General features: G+C 42.7%; 1 protein-coding gene across 1 annotated transcript in view; it reads left to right on the top strand.

The window, feature by feature from the left end:
- Positions 1-27,314, top strand: part of LOC132835830 (adhesion G protein-coupled receptor E3-like) — a 76,616-nt gene that overhangs the window by 41,687 nt on the left and 7,615 nt on the right. Inside the window, exons 11-17 of the mRNA XM_060854924.1 lie at positions 15-182; positions 4,893-5,099; positions 13,615-13,847; positions 16,306-16,372; positions 17,822-17,913; positions 19,418-19,586; positions 20,824-20,922. Of these exons, the coding sequence (XP_060710907.1) occupies positions 15-182; positions 4,893-5,099; positions 13,615-13,847; positions 16,306-16,372; positions 17,822-17,913; positions 19,418-19,586; positions 20,824-20,922 (1,035 nt within the window). The remainder of the gene's footprint in view (positions 1-14; positions 183-4,892; positions 5,100-13,614; positions 13,848-16,305; positions 16,373-17,821; positions 17,914-19,417; positions 19,587-20,823; positions 20,923-27,314) is intronic.

The raw sequence follows: 27,314 nt of genomic DNA, 5'->3' as shown, positions 1-27,314 counted from the left end.
TTCATCTTCCACAGGATACCTCAGTTGGTCGGAGGAGGCTATGTGCTTACTGGATGCACACTACAAATGGAGGCCATTGGTCCCCAAGTGGCTGTGAATTGGTGGGCTCCAATGACACACATACCACATGTCAATGTGATCACTTGTCCAGTTTTGCCATTTTGATGGCCTTTAGTGAGGAGGTAAGCAATCTTTGTCCACTTTCTCTGCTCTCTGTCCTGTTGTTGTGGTTCTGTTCACCGAGCTGGGAATTTGTGTTGCAGACGTTTCGTCCCCTGTCTAGGTGACATCCTCAGTGCTTGGGAGTCTCCTGTAAAGCGCTTCTGTGATGTTTCCTCCGGCATTTATAGTGATATCACTATAAATGCCGGAGGAAACATCACAGAAGCGCTTCACAGGAGGCTCCCAAGCAGAGGATGTCACCTAGACAGAGGACGAAACATCTGCAACACAATTCCCAGCTCAGCGAACAGAACCACAACAACAAGCACCCAAACTACAAATCTTCTCCCAAACTTTGAGCTCTCTATCCCCTGATTGTCTAGTTGAGAAATAACCAAGGACAGATAAAGGAAGCAGGGAAACACGCAAGCACACAAATAAAATAATAGCTGCTATCTGAGATTTAGCTTACGTACAATTGTTAATGGGATCTCTACATTCAGCAGATAATGTCCAAGATTTCTGAGGAGGAACTTCTGATAGTGCAACAAAAATACATCAGAGTTCTAGCTTTCCACTTATTTATCCAGTCCTGGAGTATGCAAGTTGGAAGGGATCCTTACACAGCAAGAGAAATAAAGAATTTAGAAGCAACACAAAGACATACTGAATGACTGTTCACAAACGAATCCGAGCGATACGCCAGTGTGCACATCTTTGTTCCAAGGTTTGGAATGGGAATCAGTACAGCAAAGAAGGGAGAAAGAAATGCCCTGACAGGGTTCTATCCAAATTGGAATAGACGGAAACAAGTCCCTGGTGCCCTCCTCTAATTACAAAACACAACTCAACTATCCACACAGACCACAAATACCAATATATGAAGAAAATGTTTCAACTCAACAAAATAGGTGACAAGCATTTGATGATTCATTCATCCAAGGCATTTCCCACCAATCAAAGTCAACCTGCCTTTGTAGAATTTAAACAAACTGGCTGTTAACTGCGAATCATCATTAGTTGTTGGTTTATCCTTGGCAATGCCTCTACTAATCTGAATTGTATGCCAACCAATCAGTACTTTTGTAGTATATACGTTGATTTTTCCCCTTGAACTGGTATTCTTGTGAATGGTCCTGATGAGTACAAGATGAAAACCTTAAATAAAGTGTATCTTTTTTCAACAATATTCAAACACTATTTGTTTCCTAGACAGTATTATCAACAACTTTCCTTCCCAACGAAGGCCCCTCAGTTGAACAAGTTGTCAAAGGAAATGAACATAGCCCCATCCCTCAAAATCTTCATGACCCATTTTTGGATTCTTTCCATTTAAGGACTTTCATTATCAGATTGGCCAGTCAGGGAGTCATGCCTCATTTCACTAGTGCAGTCCATAAAAATGACACCACCTATCAATGGTGGTGGCACAACTAGAGCAGAGACAGAACACGCAGGAGCTCCCAGTGGACAAACACATTGACAGAGTCCAGGAGCCACAGCTGGAATAGAGTTGCTTAGACCCTTGGACAAGTGATCAAAGAATGTCAACAGAAATTTGCAAAAGGTAGGCCATATGTGACTAATTTAGCTGCTGGAATGTCTCTGCCCCTTTCAGGAGTAAATGTTTGATTTCTGATGTAAGGAAAACCACAGGGAGAGCAAGAGGGGCTGAAACATGACAATACAGGTCATTTCGCTGCACTTTGGATGCTACCTGAACTGCTGTGCTCTTCCAGCACCACTAATCCAGAATACAGGTCATTGCCTCCTTATCCTCTGGGTTGACTGCATACACTGAGCCTATGTGGTCTCAATCATTGATGTCAGCATTGTTGAGGAAACATAGAACCATAGAAAATAGGAGTACAAGGAGACCATTCAACTATTTGATCCTATCCCATTATTCTACATGATCATGGTTATTCATCAACTCAGTACCTGTTCCTGCTTTCTCTCCATTCCCTTTGATCCCTTTAGCGCTAAGAACTATATCTAACTCCTTCTTGAAAGCATTCAGAGTTTTGGCCTCAACCACTTTATGAGACAAAGAAGTCCATAGGCTTGCCACTCCCTCAGTGAAGAAATTTCTCTTCATCTCAGTCCTCAATGATGCACCCGTATCCTTAGACTCCCCTGGTTCTAGACTCCCAGCTCATTGGGAACATCCTTCCTGCATTTACCATGTCTAGTCCTGCTGGAAATTTACAGGTTTCTGTGAGATCTCCTTTCATTCTTCGAATCTCATGAGAATATAGTCCTGTCCAATCTAGTCTGTCTTCATAAGTCATTAAATGAGACAAGCAGAAACTTCTTGGATCCATGGAAGTAGCTCAGTCCTCAGCAGTACCAACATAAAGCAGGCCTATTGACCAATGGTGTTGATGGCGTTTGAGCAGGGAAGATGCACAGCAAGGATGTTGGTGGGCCTGTAGATTTTCACTCTGTTTAGGAGACAGTGAAAGAGGTCATCTAAGATTATAATGGGATCTTGATCAATTAGGCTAATGGACTGAAATGTGGCAGATGGAATTTAATTGAGATAAATGCTTAGTTGCATTTTGGTAAGATGAACAAGGGCAGGACAGTTAATGATAGTTCAAAGTTTGTGCAAAGATTTGTAGCTCGGGTGCTTGTTGTAGTGGTTCTGTTCGCCGAGCTGGAAGTTTTTGTTGCAAACGTTTCGTCCCCTGGCTAGGAGACATCATCAGTGCTCTGGAGCCTCCTGCGAAGCGCTTCTTTGATGTTTCTTCCGGCATTTATAGTGGTCTGTCCTTGCCTCTTCCGGGTGTCAGTTTCAGCTGTCCGCTGTAGTGATTGGTATATTGGGTCCAGGTCAATGTGTCTGTTGATGGAGTTTGTGGATGAATGCCATGCCTCTAGGAATTCCCTGGCTGTTCTCTGTCTGGCTTGCCCTATGATAGTAGTGTTTTCCCAGTTGAATTCATGTTGCTTGTTGTCTGAGTGTGTGGCTACTAGGGATAGCTGGTCGTGTCGTTTCGTGGCTAGTTGGTGTTCATGTATGCGGATTGTTAGCTGTCTTCCTGTTTGTCCTATATAGTGTTTTGTGCAGTCCTTGCATGGTATTTTATAAACTACATTAGTTTTGCTCATGTTGGGTATTGGCTCCTTTGTTCTAGTTGTCTGAGCATGGCTGTTGGTTTGTGTGCCGTTATGAGTCCTAGGGGTCGCAGTAGTCTGGCTGTCAGTTCTGAAACGCTCCTGATGTATGGTAGTGTGGCTAGTCCTTTTGGTTGTGGCATATCCTCGTTCCGTGCGACCCCTAGGACTCATAACGGCACACAAACCAACAGCCACGCTCAGACAACAACATACTAGAACAAAGGAGCCAATACCCAACATGAGCAAAACTAATGTAGTTTATAAAATACCATGCAAGGACTGCACAAAACACTATGTAGGACAAACAGGAAGACAGCTAACAATCCGCATACATGAACACCAACTAGCCACGAAACGACACGACCAGCTATCCCTAGTAGCCACACACTCAGACAACAAGCAACATGAATTCAACTGGGAAAACACTACTATCATAGGGCAAGCCAGACAGAGAACAGCCAGGGAATTCCTAGAGGCATGGCATTCATCCACAAACTCCATCAACAGACACATCGACCTGGACCCAATATACCAATCACTACAGCGGACAGCTGAAACTGACACCCGGAAGTGGCAAGGACAGACCACTATAAATGCCGGAAGAAACATCAAAGAAGCGCTTCGCAGTAGGCTCCAGAGCACTGATGATGTCTCCTAGCCAGGGGACGAAACGTTTGCAACAAAAACTTCCAGCTCGGCGAACAGAACCACTACAGTTAATGATAGTGCCCTGGGGAATGTTGATGAACAGAGAGGCATGGTGGTTCAGGTCCAAAGTTCCTAGGAAGTTGAATCATTGGTAGACAGGATGGTGAAGAAGGTGTTTGGCATGCTTGCCTTTATTGTTTAGACCACTGAGTGAAGGAGTTGGGATGTTATGTTGAGGTTGTACAGAATGTTGGTGAGGCCACTTTTAGAATGCTGTGTGCAGTTCTGGGCCCCCTGCTATAGATGTTATTAAATGAGAGAAGGAGCAGAAGAGATTTGCAAAGGTGTTACCAAGGCCAGAGGGTTTGAGTTATGAAGAGAGGGTGGATATGCTGGGACTTTTTTCCATGAAGCATAGAAAGTTGAAAGGTGACATTATAGAGATTTATAAAATCATTGGGATGTAGATACGGTGAAGGGCAAAGGTCTTTTCCCCAGGATAGGGGAGTTCAAGACTAAAGGACATAATTTTAGAGTGGGAGGTGAAAGATTTAGAAGAGTTCTGAGGGGCAACTTTTTCTCACAGAGAGTGGTTCATGGTGGAATGAGCTGTCAGAAGAAGTTGTAGATGCAGGTACCTTTACAACATTTAAAAGACATTTGGACAGGAACATTGAGGGATATTGGCTAAACCCAGGCAAATGGTGCCAGTTTAGAACACAGAACATAGAACAGTACAGGCCATTTGGCTTGTGATGTTGTGCTGGCCTTTTATTCTACTCTAAGAGCAGGCTAACCTACATACCCTTCATTGTACTACCTTCCATGTGCCATGGTTTGTTTGGGGAAACTGGATCAGCATGGATGGCTTGGACCAAAGGGTCTGTTTCACTGTTGTATGACTGTATGACATCTCCCCATTGAGCCGTTCTGGCACTGAATGCTTCTTATCCATTCAGTTACAGGAATACTCTATTAAGCCACTGACTGTAATCACGTTCATTGGAATCCTGATATCTCTGGCGTGCCTTGCACTGGCTATTGGCACCTTTGTCTTCTGCTCGCAGGCTCAGAATGCTGTAACGGCCACTCACACACAACTCTGCATAAGTCTCTTCCTGGCAGAGCTGCTCTTCATAATGGGCATTGACAAAACCGGAAACCAGGTAAGAGACCCAGCCACCGGGCGAGATGCGGGTCGATTAATTTGGAAACTCTCCAGCAGTAGCTGGCCTTATAGAGTTGTGTCTAGATTAGAGTGGTGCTGGAAAAGCACAGCAGGTCAGGCAGCATCGAAGGAGCAGGAAAATTGATGAAGTGCTTTTGCCCGAAATGTCGATTTTTCTGCTCCTCGGATGCTGCCTGACCTGCTGTGCTTTTCCAGCACCACTCTAATCACGACTCTGACTTACAGCACCTGCAGTCCTCACCTTTACCTTTTAGATTTGTGTGTCTAATGAGTAAACACTTCAATGTGATTGCTCTGATTGTGCAGACAGAGTGGAGTTGTTTTCCTTTAGGCAGAGAGACTGGGGGGGTGAGACTAACTAAAGTGAGATATAAAAAATTATGAGGGGCATAGACAGGCTAGAAAGAAGGATCTTTTCCCTGTGGTGGAGGCATCAATGACCAGGGGACACAGATTAAGGTAAGGGGCAGAAAGTTTAGAGGAGATGTGAGGAACTATTATCACCCAGAGGTTGGTAGCAATCTGGAACTCACTGCCCATAATAAGTCATGATGTGGAGATGCCGGAGTTGGACAGGGGTGTACAATGTTAAAAATCACACAACACCAGGTTATAGTCCAATAGGTTTATTTGGAAACATTAGCTTTCGGAGCGCTGCTCCAACCACTTGATGAAGGAGCAGCACTCCAAAAGCTAGTGCTTCCAAATAAACCTGTTGGACTATAATCTGGTGTTGTGTGATTTTTTTTAAACTTTGTACTGCTCATAAGGGTGTTAGAGGTAGAAACCTTCAGAACATTTAAGAAGTATTTAGCTATGCACTTGTAGTGCCAAGGCATACCAGGTTATGGTCAAAATGCTGGAAAGCAGGAGTGGAATTGCTTGTTTTTTGACTGGTGCATACTTGATGTGCTGAAGGATCTTTTTATCTATTCTGTATTCCTCTATGAATGTATGATTCACCAGAGTACAGTTATTCAAACACATCGCCAAGTCATGAAGGATTGGATCAAGAAAAGAACAGAAAAGAAATATGATGGATCTGACAACCTTTACAGTGATGTGACTGCATAAAGACATAGTTTGGGATCTGAATATTGAAGTGCACCTTACTCTTAGGGAGGACAGAGGACGTGATCTATTTGGATTTCCAAAGGCCTTTGACAAGGTGCTGCACAGGAGGCTGCTAAATAAGATAGGAGCCCGTGGTATTTGGGCAAGGTCTTGGCATGGATAGAGGACTAGCTAACTGGCAAATGGTAGAGAGTGGGGATAAATGGCAGACATTGACTAATAGAGTTCTGCAGGGGATAGTGTTGGCACGACAATATTATATATTAATAGGCTAGTCAAAGGAAGTGAGGGCAGTATTGCTAAGTTTGCAAATGACACAAAGATGGATGGAGAGCCAGGTAGTGTTGAAAAAGGAGGTAGGCGGCAAAAGGACTTGGACAAACTGGAGAGTGGGCAAATAAGTGGCAATTGGAATACAATGTGGGAAAGTGTAAGATACACATTTCGTAGGCAGAAGAGAGGCACAGAATTTTTACTAAACGGGGAAAGGCTTCAGAAATCTAAAGTATAAAGGGACATGGGAATCCTAGTTCAGGATTTTCTTCAGGTCAGCATGAAGGTTCAAATGGCAACTAGAAAGCCAAATGCAAATTAGCATTCAGAGGGCTAGAACTATAGAGCAGAGATTTACTGCTGAGGCTGTATAAGACTCTGGTCAAACTGCATTTGGAACACTGTGAGCAAGTTTGGGCCCTCTACCTAAGGAAGAATGGGCTGGCATTGTAGACATCCAAAGGAGGTTTTCAAGAATGATCCTGGGGATAAAGGGGTTGTCACATGAGAAGTGGTTCAGGACTCTGGATCTGTACTTGACAGAGTTTAGAGGGATGAGGGGAATCTCTGAAACTTATAAAATATTGAGAGGCTTTAATGGAGTGGATTGGAGAAGATGATTCCACTACTAGGAGAGACTAAGACCTGAGGCACAGTCTGAGGGTGAAGGTCTTCAGAACTGAGATAAGGGGGAACTACTGTATACAGTAAATGAAAAGCCCTGGGGAAAGTTGACGTACAGAGAGATCTGGGTGTTCAAGTCCATTGTAGCTGGAAGCTGGCAGATCAACAAAATGATCAAGAAGGCATACGCATGGTTTCCTTCATCAGATGGGGTATTGAATACAAGAGTTGGCAGGCCATGTTACAGTTGTATAGGACTTTAGTTTGGCCATATTTGGAATATTGGGTACAGTTCTGGTTGCCACATTACCAAAAGAATGTGAGTGCTTTGGCAAGGGTGCAGAGGAGGTTCACCAGGATGTTGCCTGGCATGGAGGGCACTAGCTATGAAGAGAGGTTGAGGAGGTTAGGATTATTTTCATTAGAAAAACAGAGGTTATGGGGGGACCTTTCTGAGGTCTACAAAATCATGAGACGTATAGACAGGGTGGGTAGCAAGAAGCTTTTTCCCAGAGTGCGGAGCTCACTTACTAGGGTCAAGGGGTCAAAACGTCGATTTTCCTGCTCCTCGGATGCTGCCTGACCTGCTATGCTTTTCCAGTACCACTCTAATCTTGTCAAGAGTATAAGGTGAGAGGGAAAAGCTTCAGGGAGATATGCGTGGGACATTCTTTACGTAGAGGGTGGTGGGTGCCTGGAATGCATTGCCAGCAGGGGTAGTAGAGGCGGGCACGATAACATCATTTAAGATGTATCTAGACAGATACATGAATGGGCAGGGAGTAGAGGGATAGTAGAGTAGAAAATAGACGATAACAGGTTTAGATACAGGATCTGGAAGGCCAAAGGGCCTGGGCCTGTGCTGTAACTTTCTTTGTTCTTTGTTCTTTGAATCTCTCCAGCCAGAGGAACTCGTTGTCATAGAAGGCTGTGGATGCCAAGTCATTGAGTGTATTTAAGAGAGAGATTGATAAGATTTTGATTAGTAAGGGATCAGGGATAATGGGGAGAATACAGGAGAATGAGGTTGAAAAACACATATGCCATGATTGAATGGTGGAATTCCACTGCTACATCTTATGGTCTTATAGACAGGAAACTCAGAAAAATTGAAAAGCTGGCTCTTAATTAATGATTACGTTGACACAAGAGAGGAACAACCTAAGAAAACTGGACTCCAGAAGTGGTTTTGAGATGAGTTAAGTTGAAATACATTAAAGGTAAGAAGTTACTTGTGGAAGTGATGTCCAGACCCCTTAATTTGAACCACACAGGAGAGCGAACCATTTTGAAATAAACACTGGGAGCTTGACAGAACTACAAGGCAACAATTATGGACTGGAAATGTCTGCTGGACAACGATAACATAGATGAGGTGCTCATCAAATGATTTTAGGATAATTTCTGAGAACGACAGTGGATACAAACGAACAGCAGGCTGATATCATATAATGAAATGGGATTAATGAATAATCTCAGTGAAGGCAGTCCCAGGTAGCAGCAATCATATTATGATAGAATTTTACTATTTTAGGAATAGAAGTTTGGGAACAGGAAACTTAAGGAAGGGCATCAAAGCATGAACAGGCGAATTGGAATGGTCACTACAAATGCAGTGGCAGAGTCAGACATGTAAGGGAACACTTCAGAGTAAACAGCATGGATATATTCCAATGTGAAGGAAAATTCCAAGAAAAGGACTAACCTGACATGGAGAAAGTGAGGACTGCAGATGCTGGAGATCAGAGCTGAAAATGTGTTGCTGGAAAGGCGCAGCAGGTCAGGCAGCATCCAAGGAGCAGGAGAATCGACGTTTCGGGCATGAGCCCTTCTTCAGGAATGGCTTATTCCTGAAGAAGGGCTCATGCCCGAAACGTCGATTCTCCTGCTCCTTGGATGCTGCCTAATCTGACATGGGTACTTAAAAGCATCAATAATACTCTAAAACTTAAAGCAAATGTATATAGTTGTGCAGAGCTGGGCAACAGTTCAGTCAATATAAGAACAACAAAGAATCACTAAAATATTGATAAACAGGAAAAATGACAGTACTAGAGAAAAACATATGGAAATATGAGATAACTCAGAAAGTGTCGGTCCTTTGGAAGATGAGTCTGGAATGGTAACAGAGATTAAGGAGTCAGCAGATGAATTGGTTTGTATTCACTATAGAAGATACAAGTATCATCCCAGAAACAGATGTAGATCAGGGAAAAGAAGAGAAGGAGGGACTCAGGAAAAATAGAATCACCACAGAAACAGAACTGAAGAGATTGTTGAAACTTGGGCTGACAAGTTCACAGTTCCTGATGGGCTTCTTGCTCAGTCTTAAACAAAGCGCTTTGTGAGATTTTGATGCATGGTTATAATTTTCCAAATTTCCCTAGATTAGAACATTACATTAGATTTGAAAATAGCAAATGTAACTCCTTTGTTCAAAAAGGGATGAAGACAATTAGCAGGCAACTACAGGGGATTTGGATGAAGGTACAATTGCTAAATTTGCTGGTGACATTAAGATAGACAGCAAAGTAAGTTATGAAGAGCATGGATGTGTAATGTAGGAAAATGTGAAATAGTCCATTCTGGCAGTAGGATTAAATGGAGCAAGATTTTAGATCTTTCAAATGCGGAAAGATCATTGTGTCTAATAATTTAATCACAAAGTTTAATATGCAGGGACAGGAAGTAATTGGGAATGTTAATGGTTTGTTATTATGACAGGAATTGATTATGGAGGTAGGGAAGTTATGGTTCAGTTACGCTGACCACTGGTGACAGCAAATTTGGAGGTTTGTACACAAAACGGTCTTATAATGTAAGGAAGGCTATAATTTCATTGAAAACAGTTTGGGGGAAGTTTATTAGACTAATACCTCAGGTGGACGGGTTGTCCTATGAAGCAAGGTTGGACCCGTCAGGCTTTTATTTACTGGGGTCTGGAAAACAAAAAGATGACTGGATTGTACAATGTAAGATCCTGAGGTGACTTAACATGGTGGACATGGAGAAGATATTTCCTCTGATAGAAGAACCTAGAACTATTTAAAAACTAAGTATTTAAAAATAAAGTGTTGCCCTTTTAAGACTGAGATAGAGCAAAAGATTTCCTGTGATGCTCATAAGTCTTTGGAATCAACTTCTTGTCTAGCAAAAGCTGCTGCTTGTTGGGCTTAGGTTGAGATTTATTGAAAATGTATCAGAGGTCAAGGATACAAATGCCAGAGTGGAAATGAAACAGAGAATTAAACTGATAGGAAAACAGCAGATATGATTCATATTTCTGGTCTGAATGGAGGGTGTTCCACAAAAGCAGTTACTGACTGTATATTTGACTCTCCAAGATATACAGGAAACAATGTAATGTGCATTTGTAAAAATACATTTAAAGAAGTATGAGTAAACACTGTTTCACTGGAAGATTACAAACACCAGGTTATAATCCAACAGGTTTATGTGGAAGCACTAGCTTTCAGAGTACTGCTCCTTCATCAGGTGGTTGTGGAGTATAAGATCGTAAGACACAGAATTTATAGCAAAAGCTTACAGTGTGATGTAACTGAAATTATATATTGAAAAAGACCTGAACTGTTTGTTAAAGTCTCTCATCTTTTAGAATGACCATTTTGGTTTCAGTTCTTTCATATGTAAATGCAAGAATTTTTTTTTAAGTTCCATTCCTAAGTGAACTTTAACATTAGGTGCCGTGCCGGCCCCATTAATGCGTTGAAAGAGTGAGGTGCCCTGTGTGAGGCTGTCTGTGCCTCAACACTCAGACTGATTCTAATCTAAAAAAGGGATTTACAGAATCTTACGTGGATTCATACAGCTTTTGAGCAAAATCAAATGTAATTCTGCAAATAAAAATTCACTCCACAAATTTGTGTGTGTGTATGTATCTGTGCGTGTGTGTGTGTGTCTGTGTGTATGTGTGCGCAGAGAGGGTATGAGTGTCTGTGAGAGAGTGTGTGTACATGTGTGAGTGTGAGCATAAAGGGGTATAAGATTGTAAGAGGGTGCATGTGTGTGTGTGAGGGTGGAAGTGTATATGTGAGTGTGTGAAAGAGAGCTTGTGTATGAGAGTCTGTGTGAGTGTATGGGTTTGTAGGAGTGTGTGTGTATCTGTAGGAACTTCTTCCCAATCAGAGAACGCTTCAGCAGTCCGGAACATGGGCGGCACGGTGGCACAGTGGTTAGCACTGCTGCCTCACAGCGCCTGTAGACCTGGGTTCAATTCCCGACTCAGGCGACTGACTGTGTGGAGTTTGCACGTTCTCCCCGTGTCTGCGTGGGTTTCCTCCGGGTGCTCCGGTTTCCTCCCACAGTCCAAAGATGTGCGGGTCAGGTGAATTGGCCATGCTAAATTGTCCGTAGTGTTAGGTAAGGGGTAAATGTAGGGGTATGGGTGGGTTGCGCTTCGGCGGGTCGGTGTGGACTTGTTGGGCCGAAGGGCCTGTTTCCACACTGTAAGTCTAATCTAATCTAAAAAAAAAAATTCGACCTCGAACCTTCAGGTGACCATCCTCCAAGGTGGACTTCAGGACAGGCAGCAGAGGCTGATAGCCAAGTTTGGTATCCATGGGGATGGCCTTAATGGGGACCTTGGGTTCAGGTCACACTACAGGTGACCCCACTGCACTACACACACACACACGCATGCAGACACAGACAGAGACACACACAGACATTCCTAAACACACACACACACAAACACACACACACACACACACACATCCTCTCACAATCTTGTAACCCTTTGCACTCACACACATACATTGTCTCACAGGCACTCATAGCTCCCTCGCACACACACACCCACATGGACTACACACATATAAGTTTGTGGGATGAATTTGTACTTGCAGAATTATAATTTATTTTGCTGAAAAACAGCATGAATCCATGTAAGATTATTTGAATCACTTTTTTAGATTAGAATCCGTCTGAATATTGGGACATAGACAGCCTCACACAGGGCACCTCACACCTTCAATGCATTATTTGGGCTGACAGGGCACCTATTATCAAAGTTCACTTGAAAATGTAACTTTAAAAATGTTCTAGGATTTACATAAGAAAGAACTAAAAACAACATAGTCATTCCAATAGATGAGAGATTTACTTCACAGCTACCTGATGAAGGAACAGCACTCCAAAAGCTAGTGCTTCCACATAAACCTGTTGGACTATAACTCAGCCTATCCCAGCATATCTTTATAACAGAAAGCCTCTACTCCCAACAGCACTGTTATTAAATTATGCTGGATAGGCTGATATTTCTTTCACTGGAGTGCAGGAAATTAAGGGGTGACCTTATCTAGTTTTATAAAATCATGAGGGACATAGCTAAGGTGAATAGCAAGGTTATTTTGAACTCCCTGTGAGGAAGTTCAAATCTAGGGAGCATATTTTTAAGGTGAGAGGAGAAAGTTTTGAAGAAGACTTGATGGGTAAGATTGTTTATACAGATAGTGGTAAATATTTCGAGTCAGTGACACAAGTAGTGTCTACAATCCCTTGTAGATAGTGGACAAAATTTGAGGAATCAGGAGGTGAGCTGCTTACCTCAGAATACTTTAGTTTTGGCCGGGTCTTGCAGCCACAGTAACTATATAGCAGGTCCAGTTCAGTTTCTGGTAAACCCCTGACTACTGATACTAAGGAATCAAGCGATGATGATGCCACTTAATTCAAAGGAGAGATAGATTCTTGTTGGTGGATTGATCTGAATAGGTAAGGCTATTACTGCCTTGAGCAAAGTAAACTCAGGTGTGAGAGTGATCAAAGACTGATACTGGAGATCAGAATCAAAACGTGTGGTGCTGGTAAAGCACAGCTGGTCAGGCCGCATCCAAGGAGCAGGATATTCCTGATAAAGAGCTTATGCTTGAAACCTCGACTCTCTTGCTCCTCGGATGCTTTTCCAGCACCATACTTGTTGACTCTAGACTCAGGAGTGATCTGGTCAATGTTTGAGGAAGCTTAGAAATACATGGATTTTCTTGCAGGTAGCCATTCAGCCACTATGTCCATGCAGGCTGAAAGAGAACAATCCAGTGTAATCCCACCTTCCAGCTCTTGGCTTGTAGCCTTCTGGGTTTTGCCACCTCAAAAGCATTTCCAACCATTTTTCTTTTAATCAAAACACAGAAAGATTGCTGAAAGAGGTGTTTAAATATTCAATGAAGTAGATATGGTCCTCCAGTAGGGGACAGAATCATGAGATTAGAGTCAGGATGTTTACAAGGAAAATCAGGAAGAAGTTTATGTCATGAATGCTCAGAGCATTCAGGAATTCTCTCCCTAAAATGTAAGTGGATGTTGGTGGACAAGTGGCACTTTCAGGTCTGAAGCCAACAGTTCTACTGTGGGTAACAAGGAATATGGGACAAAGGTAGGTAGTTGGCATTGAAATACAACAGTCACGGTCAATCTATTTGACTGGCATGGCAGGTTTGTTTGGTTGAATAGCTTCTGTGTGTTCCTGCTTTGAAGTTTTACCTATTGGCTTTTGTTTCCAGAAGCTGTGTGGTATCGTAGCGGGATGTCTGCATTATTTGTTCCTTACAGCATTTGCTTGGATGAGCTTGGAGACATTGCAGCTTCACCTCATGGTCAGGAACTTGAAGAACATGAGGGTATTCCATTCCAGTAACATTGGGAGGTATATCTACCCATTGGGGTATGGGCCTCCTGCACTGATCGTGGCAATTTCTGCAGCCACCTGCCCCAATGGATACGGTTCACACAGAAAGTAAGCTGCTTCTGATTTCTCCTCTGTCCTGCTGTGATGATTTAGCCAATTATTTTTAGATTCCACAGTTACTGTTTTGCCAGAAGATCCTGCAAACAGTGACACAGATAACCTCAGTACATGACTGCCTCACTCAGATAAAGTGATAGATGTACCGACCCCAGCTTTAACAGGCTACACACCAGTGTGGTACTTTCTGTCTCCCGAAGGAGCGATCCTAACTGCGCCAAAGGGTGAAGGGGGCAGCTGTGTTGTGATCTCAACTCATGTCTACATGACAATCATTGAGGACTCGACCAGTTGCCTTTCAGCAGGCAACGTAGGATCATAAGTCATAGGAACTGAAATTAGGCCATTCAGCCATCGGGTCTGCTCCTCCATTCAATCATGGTTGATAAGTTTCTCAACCCCATTCTCCTGCTTTCTCCCTGTAACCCTTGATCCCCTTTACAATCAAGAATCTATTCATCTCCATCTTAAATATGCTCAATGACCTGGCCTCCACAGCCTTCTCTGGCAGTGAATTTCATAGATTCACCACTCTCTGGCTAAAGAAGTTTCCCCTTATATCTGTTCTAAAAGGTCTTCCCTTTAATCTAAAGCTGTGTCCTCAGTTCCTAGTCTCTCCTACCAATGGAAGCATCTTCCCAATATCCAGTCTATCCAGGTCATTCAGTACTGTGTAATTTTCAATTAGATCCCCCTTCATCCTTCTAAACACAATCGAGTATAGATCCAGAGTCCTCAAATATTCCTCATATGTCAAGCTGTTCATCCTGGGACCATTGTCATGAACATCCTCTGAACATGCTCCAGGGCCAATACATTCTTCCTGAGACATGGGGCCCAAAATTGTACATAATACTCCGAATGTGGTATGACCAGAACCTTATAGAGCCTCAGAGTTATATCCCTGCTTTTATATTCAAGTCCTTTCAAAATAACTACCATCATAGAGTTTGCCTTCCTAACTACTGACTCAACCTGCAAGGTTATTTTGAGAGAATCCTGGGATAGAACTCCCAAGTCTCTTTGCACTTCAGACTTCCGAAATAGTCCATGTCTCTATTCTTCCCACCAAAGTGCATGACCTCACACTTTCCCACATTGTACTCCATCTACCACTTCTTTGTCCACTCTCCTAACCTGTCCAAATCCTCCTGCAGCCTCGCTGCCTCCTCAATGCTACCTGTCCCTCTGTCTGTCTTTGTATAAACTGCAAACTTAGCCAGAATGCCCTCAGTTCCTTCCTCTAGATTGTTAATGTAGAAAGTGAAAAGTTGTGGTTCCATCACTGAGCCTTGCGGAACACCACTTGTCACCGGCTGCCATCCTGAGAAGGACTCTTTTATCCGCACTCTCTGCTTTCTGCCAGACAGTCACGCTTCAATCCATGCCAATCCCTTGCCTCTAGCTCCATGGCTCTTATCTTACTTAGTCGCCTCCTGTGCAGCACTTGTCCAGGTAGTTAACATGCATTGTCTCTCCTTGGTCTAACCTGCTTGTTACTTCCTCAAAGAATTCTAGCTGATTTGACAGGCATGTCCTCCCCTTGATGAAACCACGCATACTCTGCCCTTTCTTACCATACAGTTCTAAATATTCAAAAATCTCATCCTTCACAATGGATTCCAGGAACTTACCCATGACCACAGTTAAGCTAATTGGTCTATAATTTTCCGTCTTTTGCCGTACTCGCTTTATAAACAGGGGTGTCACATTAGCAATTTTCCAGTCCTCTCGGACCTTCTCTGATTTGAGTGATTCCTGAAAGATTACCACTAACACCTCCATTATCTCTTTATCTATTTCCCTTAGAGCTCTGGGTGTAGAGCACCTGATTTATCCACCTTCAGGCCATTCAGTTTTTCTAGACCTTCTCCTTGGTGATGACCACCATACTCGACTCTGCCCCCTAACTCTCTTGGATTTTTGGGAAATTACTTGTGTCTTCCACTGTGAAGAATGACACAAAGTAATTATTCAGTTCCTCAGTCATTTCCTTGATTCCCACTACTCTCTTTTGCCCTGTATATGTCTAAAGAAACTCTTACAGTCTTCCTTTATATTACTGGCTAACTTATCCTCATATTTAATCTCTTCCTTCCTTATTTCTTTTTTTGTTGCTGTCTATGGTCTTTGCAAGTTTCCCAATCGTCTGGGTTCCCACCGTTCTTTGTTACTTCATATGCTTTTGCTTTTGCTTTCATACTATCCCTGACTTCCTTACTCAGCCATGATTGCCTCATCCTCTATCTACCATGTTTCTTATTCCTCGGGATGAATCTCTGCTGTGTCTCCTGAATTATTCCTAGAATTCTGTTCTGAGGTGAATCAAAATATAAGTCCAAGAGGTCAATGATGCATCAGCCCGGAAACCTCATCCTCACAGCTTTAATGAGTATCAATCTTTGAATTCAAACCAACTTACCTCAGCATGTTTCCTTCTGATTTCCAGCTGCTGGTTATTGGTGGAGAATGGGTTTATCTGGAGCTTCTTGGGACCAGTCTATTTGATCATTTTGGTAATTCTATTTTAATATAATCTATCCTGCGTATAAGGCATTGTTTACCGCTAAACCTGATGACACTTTACTCTACACTTTTGTGGGCGGCATGGTGGCACAGTGGTTAGCACTGCTGCCTCACAGCGCCAGAGATATGGGTTTAATTCCCACCTCAGGCGACTCTCTGTGTGGAGTTTGTACATTCTCCATGTGTCTGCGTGGATTTCCTCCTGGTGCTCCAGTTTCCTCCCACAATCCAAAAATGTGCACATTAGGTGAATTGGCCATGCTAAAATTGCCCATAGTGTTAGGTGAAGGGGTAAATGCCAGAGTATGGGTCCGCGTGGTATACGCTTCGGCGGGTCAGTGTGGACTTATTGAGCCAAAGGGCCTGTTTCCATACTGTAAGTAATCTAATGAAGTTCACAAATCTCAGACTCTGGCCTTATTGATGCAAGCTTATCATTCCAGCTGTTTTTTGTAATTGATCTATAGAGGTGTGGTGTCTTGTGTTTAAGTCTGAAGGTGTAAGTTCAATTCTCGACATGAACGCAAAATCTAAGTTTACACTCTCGTGCAGTACTGAGGAAGAGACGTACTGACAGTGCAACTTGGTGTCATTAAAACTGTGCCAATCAAAGCTTTCCAAATCTGACCAGAGTGTGGGTTTGATTGAGTGGTGGACTCAAGCACTTTGTGTTTCTGCCTCATTTAGATGCTGCCACGGAATCCACTGTATTATATCCAAACTGCATTTAATTTGAATCATGAATGCTGATTTTGAGGCGGGATTTATATTCTGCTCTTAATTCAAATCTGCTTCAATAACAAGTACAAAAACCTGCATCTATCTGGCATTTTTAATTAGATTAGATTACTTACAGTGTGGAAACAGGCCCTTCGGCCCAACAAGTCCACACCGACCCGCCGAAGCGCAACCCACCCATACATTTACCCCCTACCTAACGGGCAATTTAGCATGGCCAATTCACCTGACCCGCACATCTTTGGACTGTGGGAGGAAACCGGAGCACCCGGAGGAAACCCACGCAGACACGGGGAGAACGTGCAAACTCCACACAGTCAGTCGCCTGAGGCAGGAATTGAACCCAGGTCTCTGGCGCTGTGAGGCAGCAGTGCTAACCACTGTGCCATCGTGCCGCCCCGAATATACTCCAATTCTTGAATAATTCAAGTTTATTATTTTTGCTCGGAAAGAACTAGTGGGCTTATCAGAAACAGAGTCGATTATTGAAATAGTGCCTTCTCATTGCTACAGTGTTTTGCCAAACTTCCAAGTTTTCAAAACCAGTAAGTAAGAAATAAACATGCACAGAATAGAGTTGGCTCAGTAACATCAAATAAGTTAGGTGAGATGGAAGACTGCAGTTCAGATTCCTCAGAGATGCCTACACTATGTTACTGTATTCTGGATCAACTAGTCTAACATCTCAAATTATCCAACAGATGAATACGTTCCTGTTCACCATAACTATCTGCATATTGAATGAAGAACTTTCGAATCGTGATGTGAATGTCTCAAAAATTAAGGACACCAGGTGAGGTTGCAAGGGAAGATGTCCAGAACAAGGGGGAATAACCTTCAAATTAGAGTTGGGCACCTCAGGGCTGTATCAGGCAGCACTGCTTCACACAAAGAGTAGTGGAGATCTGAAACTCTCTCCACACCCCCAAAAACGTTTCTGAGTCATGATGAGGATCAACAAAATTATCATCGATGAGATTAGTATTTTTTCTTTATGTAAGGGATGTAGAAGTAAGGTGGTTGGATGTAGTCCTGATCTAAGCGACTGGGAGATCATCAATATGGAGTTGGATGGGCAGTTCCTGTTACCCAGTTCCCTCATTCCATTGTTTACAGGCTGGGAATTCTGTTCCTTCCCTGCCTCCCAAAACCATCTACAAGGCACAAGTCAGTAGTGTGATGGAATACTGTCCACTTGCCTGAATAGGTGTAGTTCTGAAAATACTCAAGAAGCTGGACACCATCGAGGTCCAAGCAGCTCACTTGTTTGGCACCACATACACTATCTTCAACATACATTCCCATCATCAATATACTGTGGCAGCAGTGTATACCGTCTACAAGATACACTGCAGCAACTTCAGAAGATTCCTTCAATAGCACCTTTCAAATCCATGATCTCTACCATAGAGTAGCAGTTACATAAGGATACTACCTTTTGCAAGTTTGCCCCCAAGCCACACGCTATTCTGACCTGCAAGTATATCGCCATTCCTTCAATATCACTGGGTCAAAATCTTGGAACCCCCTTCCTAACAACACTGTAACTGTATCTACACTGCATGGCCTACAGCAGGTCAAGAAAGCAACTAACCAGTATTTTCTCAAGGGCAATAAGGGATGATAATGCTAGCCTAGTTAGCATTGTCCACATCTCACAAAAGAATAATTAAGTACCTGAACTGAAGTTTAGAGACACATATATTAAACTCAAGTAAAAAGATTGTACACTCACATCCTTGCAGGTGCCTTGTTCTGAAGATATGAAATTATGATTTCATTGCAATCAATAATGGCTTTCTGGAGGAGGGTTAGTGGTGTCTGTGTGGTGCCAGGTTAATTAATGAATGCTCAAATAGAATGAAGGACTGGGGCAGTATGAAAGAAAGGAACAGTAGAACATATTATGATTATCAAAAGAGCACACAAAGCTGTTCTGGCTGTATTCAGCCAGTAATGATTGGGGTTAATCATCTTTATAGGACCTCAAAAAGCAAACCCCGTTGAGTGCTTCATTCACAGGTGTACAGTGTCTTATTGCAGGACCTGGCATTGGGAAAATGTGTCTCAAACTCCCTCCCTTGCTGACAGCAAGCCTCCATATCTCCCCCTACATCATTTGGCTGTGGCCCGCGAGCATGGGTGGGTGCGTTACCACCTTTTACCCAGTTGCGCTGCTGAGCAAGATAGGTATATTGTTTAGATATATTTAAAAACTAATAGTTCATCTCAGAGTCTGATAGAGCTCATAAGTGTTTCTGTCACTCCCATGTCTAATAGTTTGCCCCTCATTGCAGGATGCTGACATTTAAAGCCATTGGACAGATTTTTATCCTGGGCTGTACTTGGATTCTCGGCTTGTTTCATTTTCAGGAGGAAACAATCGTGATGGCCTATTTATTTACAATTGTCAACAGTTTTCAAGGCACCTTCATCTTCATCATCCTTTGTGTGTTAAATCCCAAGGTATGTGGTATTGTATTTGAGGGTTGCATTGGAATGGAATAAGTCACAACATAGAAACTGGAATCAGACATTCAGTCTTCAGAAATGTTCCACCATTTAGTTAGCTCATCTACCCACATTGACCCTCACGACCTCTCGCAGAACAAAAAAAAATCAATTTTATTCTTGACATTTTCAATTGACCTTTGACCTCAACTGCCCTGTTTTTGGGAGACATAGTTCCCATTTAACCTCAGCAAAATGCTGAAAGCTGGGAACCAAGGAAGTAAATTACCCGTGGATGCTGGTCTCTCAGTTCTGGCTCCGTGCATCTGATGGGGTTAGGTTTGAATCCCATTGCAGGCATGTTGGGCATATAGTCCAGGCTAATACTTCAGCATGGTACTGACAGAGGGTAGCACCAGCAGAGGTGGCTGCTTTTTGTTTTAGGCATTAAACGAAAGGTCTGTTTCCTCTTTCATACAAATGTTGTCAGTAAATCTTTGAGCATGTTCAAGGCAGAAATAGTCTCATAGATGCTAATGACATCAAGAGATATGGATAAAACATGGGGAAATTGAGGTACATGATCTATTTGAATGATGGAGCAGACTTGATGGGCTGAATGGCGTCCTCCTATTGTTCAGTAAAAGATGCAATAACATTATTTCAAACCACAGCATAAGTTTCCTGGTATCCCTGCCAATAGGCATCCCTCGTCTACATCTATCACAGATTTTTTGTTCATGATCTCAGTGCCATTTGTGGGATGTGCCTGTGTAAAAATTGGCCATTATATTTCACTTTATTGTGCCAAAAATATCTACTTTGGGTCATGCGGAGGTTGGAGCATAAGTAGGAATTCTCATTTTCCCTTTCCTTCATGTACGCCTGCATTATAGGCTGAGTATGATTTCACCACAAACCTGAGGTTGCATCAGCTCCAAATCAAACCATCTTGATACTGAACTACAAAGTATCTGTGGCCCAGGTATAGGAGAATAGACTAATTCATAATGATTTTCTCTAAGGTAGAGCTGGGTGTACTGTAAGCTGAACTTTAGTTTATGCTCTGTGTTTTACCTGTGAATACTGGGAGTAATATTGGCCACCAAAGAATGTAAACTGTGAAACCAATCAATTATTCTAAACTGTGCATCATGCTTTTCTGTAAAAAAAATAGATTAGAAGATTATGTGCAGAATCTTAATTTATCAGCTGCAAAATTTAATAAATTCCTTTGCTTCAACCTCTTAAGATAAGGGCTGAATACAGCAAGTGGATTACCTGCATCTGCAAGACCAGAAAGAGCTTATTTGAATCGGAATCTGTGAAAGTGCCATTGTCAGCTACATCGGTAAGTGCACCTGTATATACTGCAGCATCTGACGACCTAGCACTGAGACAGAGAAAAGGTAGCAGCATGGGAAAACCATCTCACCCATGTTCCCTTTATTCACCATTCCAACTTTGATATTTATAAAATACCATCTTGGTTGCTGGGTCACTCTCTCTCTCATGGTCAATTGCAAATGGCCAGTAAATACCAACTTTGTCAGTGATGCTATCGCTAGATAAATTTTAAAAATAAAAGGACCTGGTTAATAGTCACTTGAAAGAATGGAACTTGAGCATTGCTGATAGAAGATTGAATTGTTGAAGCTTGTGTCTTGCAATGATCAGGATAGAATTGCAAAGGTCTCAAATCTCAATGGGAACAACAATTTATTCAACTTAAGAAGAGGATATTGATTAGTTTATGAGTGGGTTTTGATTAGTCTCCATGGTAACAACTCTACTAACCAACATTTGACAATAAGTTAGCATCCTTTTCTCATGTGATATAAATTGTTGTTCCCTTTGAGATGTTATATTCTCATAATTCTGTTCTGATCAGTGCAAGGTAAAAGGCTTCAGCGGCAATTCTTTCTTTTGAGGAACACTCAGAATCCAAGATAAATGTTTCCTTTACGTCACACATCTCAGATTGGGATCAATTGTCAAATTGATACACCGGTTTCTACATAGCTGCAGTTTGTCAGTAACAAACTGAAAGTAAAATACATTTATTTGGAGGGTTAAACAGAACACTCTTATAGTACATCTTCAAATTTATCCCAATTGCTGTATGACTGTACCTACCTTCAACCTTGGGCCACCTACAAAACTAATACACAATTTAATGACCCAAAGTAATGAATGGGATGGCAAACTGCAATTCCTTTGAAAGTTTCCCTCATGGTGATATGCATTGATAAACTTGTACAGCTCTGAATATATATTTAGTAAAGAAACAGGAGGAGTTCATTTTATAACTAGGACCTGTTCTAGCATTCAGTGTAACCACGGTAAGTCTGTGACCTAACGTAATTGTTTCCTGCGGGAGAGAGTTCCAAACTAGTACCACCCTCTGTTTTCAGAACTGTTTCCTGGAAGGTCTGATTCTAAATTTTAGACTGTGTCCCTTTGCCCTAGATACCCCAGCAGGCAGAAGTGGTTTCTCTGTAACTACCGAGTAAAAAATGAGGTCTGCAGATGCTGGAGATCACAGCTGCAAATGTGTTGCTGGTCAAAGCACAGCAGGCCAGGCAGCATCTCTGAGATGCTGCCTGGCCTGCTGTGCTTTGACCAGCAACACATTTGCAGCAGTCTCTGTAACTACCCTTAACTTTGCACTGATTGCAACCCTACTTGTTCAAATCTTTCATCGTAATTTAATCATTGGAGTTCAGTTATCTTTATAGTACATGCTGCTTTCCCTCCAAAACCAATATTTATCAATCTTTAGATGTTACTTAAAACTGCTACAGATTCTTTAATGTGTGTCTGACTAGAGCTTTGTATAGTTGAAGCATAATTTCAGCTCCCTTTTATTCTCACATTCCATTTGCCTTTGTGATTATTTCCTGCACCTGCTTTAGTGATCCATGTAGCTGGACACGACACCCAAGCATACATCACAGAGCTCGTGCAGCCAGGCAATAGGAATAGAACTCAGAATTAGAAAAGATGAAATCACAGTCCTGGGAGTATACTACAGGCCTCCCAAAAATCAGTGGGAGATAGAGGAGAGAATATGTAACAGCAGAGTTGTTGTGCTAGGTGATTTTAACTTCCCCTATATCAACAGGGATTCACTTTATGCTAGTGGCTTGGATGGGGCATAATTTGTAAGGACCGTTCAGGAGGGTTTCTTGACACAGTTTGTAAACAATCCAACCAGGGAAGTGGTTATACTGGGTCAAGAGTGTGGTGCTGGAAAAGCACAGCAGGTCAGGCAACATCCGAGGAGCAGGAGAATTGACATTTCTGGCATAAGCCCTTCATCAGGCCCGAAACATCGTTTCCCCTGCTCCTCAGATGTTGCCTGACGTGTTGTGCTTTTCCAGCACCACACTCTTGACTCTGATCTCCAGCATCTGCAGTCCTCACTTTCTCCAAGCATTATACTGGACCTGATTTTGAGAAATAAGCCTGGCCAGGTGAGCGATGTTTTGGGGGGAATCATTTTGGACTGAGTGAACATAATACTGTGAGTTTTAACTTATTCATGGATAGGGATAACAGCAGTCCTCAGGTGAAGGTACTAAATTGGGGGAAGACGAACTATGACATTATTAGGCAGGAACTGGAGAATTTTGATTAGAAGTGGCTGTTTGAGGGTAAATGCAAGTTGGACATGTATGAGTATTTCAAACTGCAGTTGATAAGAGTTTAGGAGCAGCACATTCTTGTGAGAATGAAGGATAGATATGGCAAGTTACATGAACCTTGGATGATCAGAAAGGTTATGACTTTTGTCAAAAAGAAAAAGCACACATACATAAAGTCTAGGAGGATAGGAACTGATGAGACCCTAGGCGTATATAAGGAAAGAAGGGCTACATTTCAGAGACTTGTGAATCAAGACACAGCTGAAGTAGTCTATTTTATGCGATGGTGCAAACAGTGCAATCATATATAGTAACGCATGGAAAAAGCACGTGAGCAGGAGCTGTTACTAGTCAAAGACCTGTTTATAGTTGGCTGGCTTAGTAATAAATTTAGCCAAAAGTGAATTCACAAAAGCAAGAGTAAGTCACCATAGTCGGCACGGTGGCACAGCGCTTAGCACTGCTGCCTCACAGCACCAGAGACTCAGGTTCAATTCCCGCCTCAGGCAACTGTCTGTGTGGAGTTTGCACATTCTCCCTGTGTCTGCATGGGTTTCCTCCAGGTGCTCTGGTTTCCTCCCACAATCCAGAAATGTGCAGATTAGGTGAATTGGTCATGCTAAATTGCCCGTGGTGTTAGGTGAAGGGGGGAATGGGTCTGGGTGGGTTGCTCTTCGGAGGGTCGGTGTGGACTTGCTGTTTCCACACTGTAAGTAATCTAATCAGACATACCATAAGACAAAGACAAGTGTTGCCAAGGACAGTAAAAGTAGTTTCCAACCGAATTCCCTGTTCCTAAAGGAAATCATGGGATTTTCAGGATTTCATAAATTTTAATGGAAATTTGTGCATAATTTCAGCACAATATTTATATCTGAAAAGGTTTTGTTCAGGAGGGGGAGTGGAGTTTTCGATAAGGGACAGCATTACAGCTATACCGAGGGAGGATAGTCCTGGAAATACATCCAGGGAAGTTATTTGGGTGGAGCTGAGAAATAAGAAAGCGATGATCACCTTATTGGGATTGGATTATACACCCCCTAAAAGTCAGCTGGAAATTGAGAAACAAATTTGTAAGGAAATCTCAATCCTCTGTAAGAATAATACGGTGATTATGGTAGAGATTTTAACTATCCAAAAATAAACTGGACTATGAATAGTGTTCAGGATTTAGATGTAGAGGATTTTTTTAAGTGTGTATATGAAAATTTTCTGATTCAGTATGTGGATGTACCTACTAGAGAAGATGCAAAACTTAATCTGTTCTTGGGAAATAAGGCAGGGCAGGTGACTGAGGTGTCAGTGGGGTCGGGGGAGGGTGGTGTGGGGTATTGGTGGGCACTTTTGGGCCAGCGACCATAATTCTATTAGTTTTAAAATAGTGATGGAAAGGGATAGATCAGATCTAACAATTGAACTTCTAAATTGGAGGAAGGCTAATTTTGATGGTATTAGGCAAGAAATTTCAAAAGCTGATTGGGGGCTGACGTTCGCAGGTAAAGGGACGGCTAGAAAATGGAAAGCCTTCAGAAATGAGATAATGAGAGACCAGAAGCAGTGTATTCCCATTAGAGTGAAAGGAAAGGCTGGTATGTGCAGGGAATCCTGGATGACAAGAGAAATTGAAGGTTTGGTTAGGAAAAAGAAGGAAGCATATGTCAGGTATAAACAGGATAGTTCAAGCGAGAAGAGTATAAAGGCAATAGGAGTTTACTTAAGAGGGAAATCAGGAGGGCAAAAAGGGGACATGAGATAGCTTTGGCAAATACAGTTAAGGAGAATCCAGAGGGGTTTTACAGATTCATTAAGGATAAAAGGGAGAGAATAGGGCCCCTCAGAGATTGGTAAGGCAGCCTTTGTGTGGAGCCGCAGGAGATGGGGGAGATACTAAACATAGAACATACGTAGAACATAGCTGAAAATGTATTGCTGGAAAAGCGCAGCAGGTCAGGCAGCATCCAAGGAGCAGGAGAATCGACGTTTTGGGCACACTTTCCTCATTCCTGAAGAGGGGCTCATGCCTGAAACGTTGATTCTGCTGCTCCTTGGATGCTGCCTGACCTGCTGCGTTTTTCTAGCAACACATTTTCAGCTCTGATCTCCAGCATCTGCAGTCCTCACTTTCTCCATACATAGAACATAGAAAAGTACAGCATAGAACAGGCCCTTAGGTCCACGATGTTGTGCCGAGGTTAAATCTTAATTGAAAATACTATAACTTAACCTATGCACCCCTCAATTCACTGCTCTCCATGTGCATGTCCAGCAGTCACTTAAATGTCCCCAATGACTCTGCTTCCACCACCACCGCTGGTAACGCTTTCCATGCATTCACAACTCTCTGTGTAAAGAACCTACCTCTGATGTCTCCTCTATACCTTTCCCCTAATCTCTTAAAACTATGACTCCTTATACCCGTCAAACCTGCCCTGGGGAAACATCTCTGGCTATTGACTAGGGCAGCATGGTGGCACAGTGGTTAGCATTGCTGCCTCACAGCGCCTGTAGACCCGGGTTCAATTCCCGACTCAGGCGACTGACTGTGTGGAGTTTGCACGTTCTCCCCGTGTCTGCGTGGGTTTCCTCCGGGTGCTCCGGTTTCCTCCCACAGTCCAAAGATGTGCGGGTCAGGTGAATTGGCCAAGCTAAAATTGCCCGTAGTGTTAGGTAAGGGGTATGGGTGGGTTGCGCTTCGGCGGGTTGGTGTGGACTTGTTGGGCCGAAGGGCCTGTTTCCACACTGTAAGTCTAATCTAATCTAATTCCTCTCATTATCTTGTATACCTCAATCAGATCTCCTCTCTTCACCCTTTTCTCCAGAGAGAAAAGTCAGAGCTTTTTTAATCTTTCTTCATAAGGCAAGCCCTCTAGTCCAGTAAATCTTCTTAGCACCTTCTCCAAAGCCTCTGTATCTTTCCTATAGTAGGGCAACCAGACTGGACACAATATTCCAAGTGTCGTCTCACCAGGGACTTGTAGAGCTGCGGTAAACTTCGTGGCTCTTAAACTCGATCCCCCTGTTAATGAAAGCCAAAACACCATATGCTTTCTTAACAACCCTATCCACTTGGGTGGCAACTTTGAGGGATCTATGTACTTTCACACCCAGATCCTTCTGTTCCTCCACACTACCAAGAATCCTGTCTTTAATCCTATATTCAGCATTCGAGTTCAACCTTCCAAAATGGATCACTTCACATTTATCCAGGTTGAACTCCATCTGCCATTTCTCAGCCCAACTCTGCAAACTGTCTATGTCGTGGTGCAACCTTCAATAGCCCTCGATACTATCAATGACACCTCCAAACTTTGTGTCATCTGCCAATTTACTAACCCCCCCCCAACCCCCTCATCTCAGTCATTTGTAAAAACTATGAAGAGCAGAGGCCCAAGAACAGAGCCCTGCAGGACCTCACTCAACACTGACTTCCAGGCAGACTAATTTCCATCTACAACCACTCTCTGCCTTCTGTCAGCCAAACAGTTCTGAATCCAGATAACCAAATCTCCTTGTATCCCATACTTTCTGACTTTATGAATGAGCCTACCATGGGGACCATTATCAAATGCCTTGCTGAAGTACATATACACCACATCCACTGCTCGACCTTCGGTGACCTGTCTTGTCACCTCCTTGAAAAACTCAATAAGATTTGTGAGGCATGACCTGCCCCTCACAAAGCCATGCTGACTGCCTTTAATCACACTACGCTTTGCCAAATAGCCATAGATCCTATCCCTCAGAATTCTTTCCAAAACTTTGCTGACCACAGACTTAAGACTGACAGGTCTGTAATTGCCAGGGATGTCCCTATTACCCTTCTTGAAAAGAGGAACAACATTCACCTCCTTCCAATCATCCGCTACAACTCTCGTGGAGAGTAATGAGGCAAAGATCTTTGCCAACCGCTGAGCAGCCTCCTTTCTCGCTCCCCAGAGCAGCCTAGGATAAATCTGGTCTGGCCCTGGGGACTTATCAATCTTAATGTTTTCCAAAATTTCCAGCCCATCAACTTCATCAATCTTGATCTGGTCAAGCCTGTATCCCAGCTCCTCAAAGTTCTCATTCACAATAAGGTTCCTTTCTTGGAGAAAAC

Source organism: Hemiscyllium ocellatum, chromosome 45 (assembly GCF_020745735.1).
Source record: "Hemiscyllium ocellatum isolate sHemOce1 chromosome 45, sHemOce1.pat.X.cur, whole genome shotgun sequence".
Taxonomy (NCBI): Eukaryota; Metazoa; Chordata; class Chondrichthyes; order Orectolobiformes; family Hemiscylliidae; genus Hemiscyllium; species Hemiscyllium ocellatum.
This window is presented reverse-complemented; position numbering and strand designations above follow the sequence as displayed.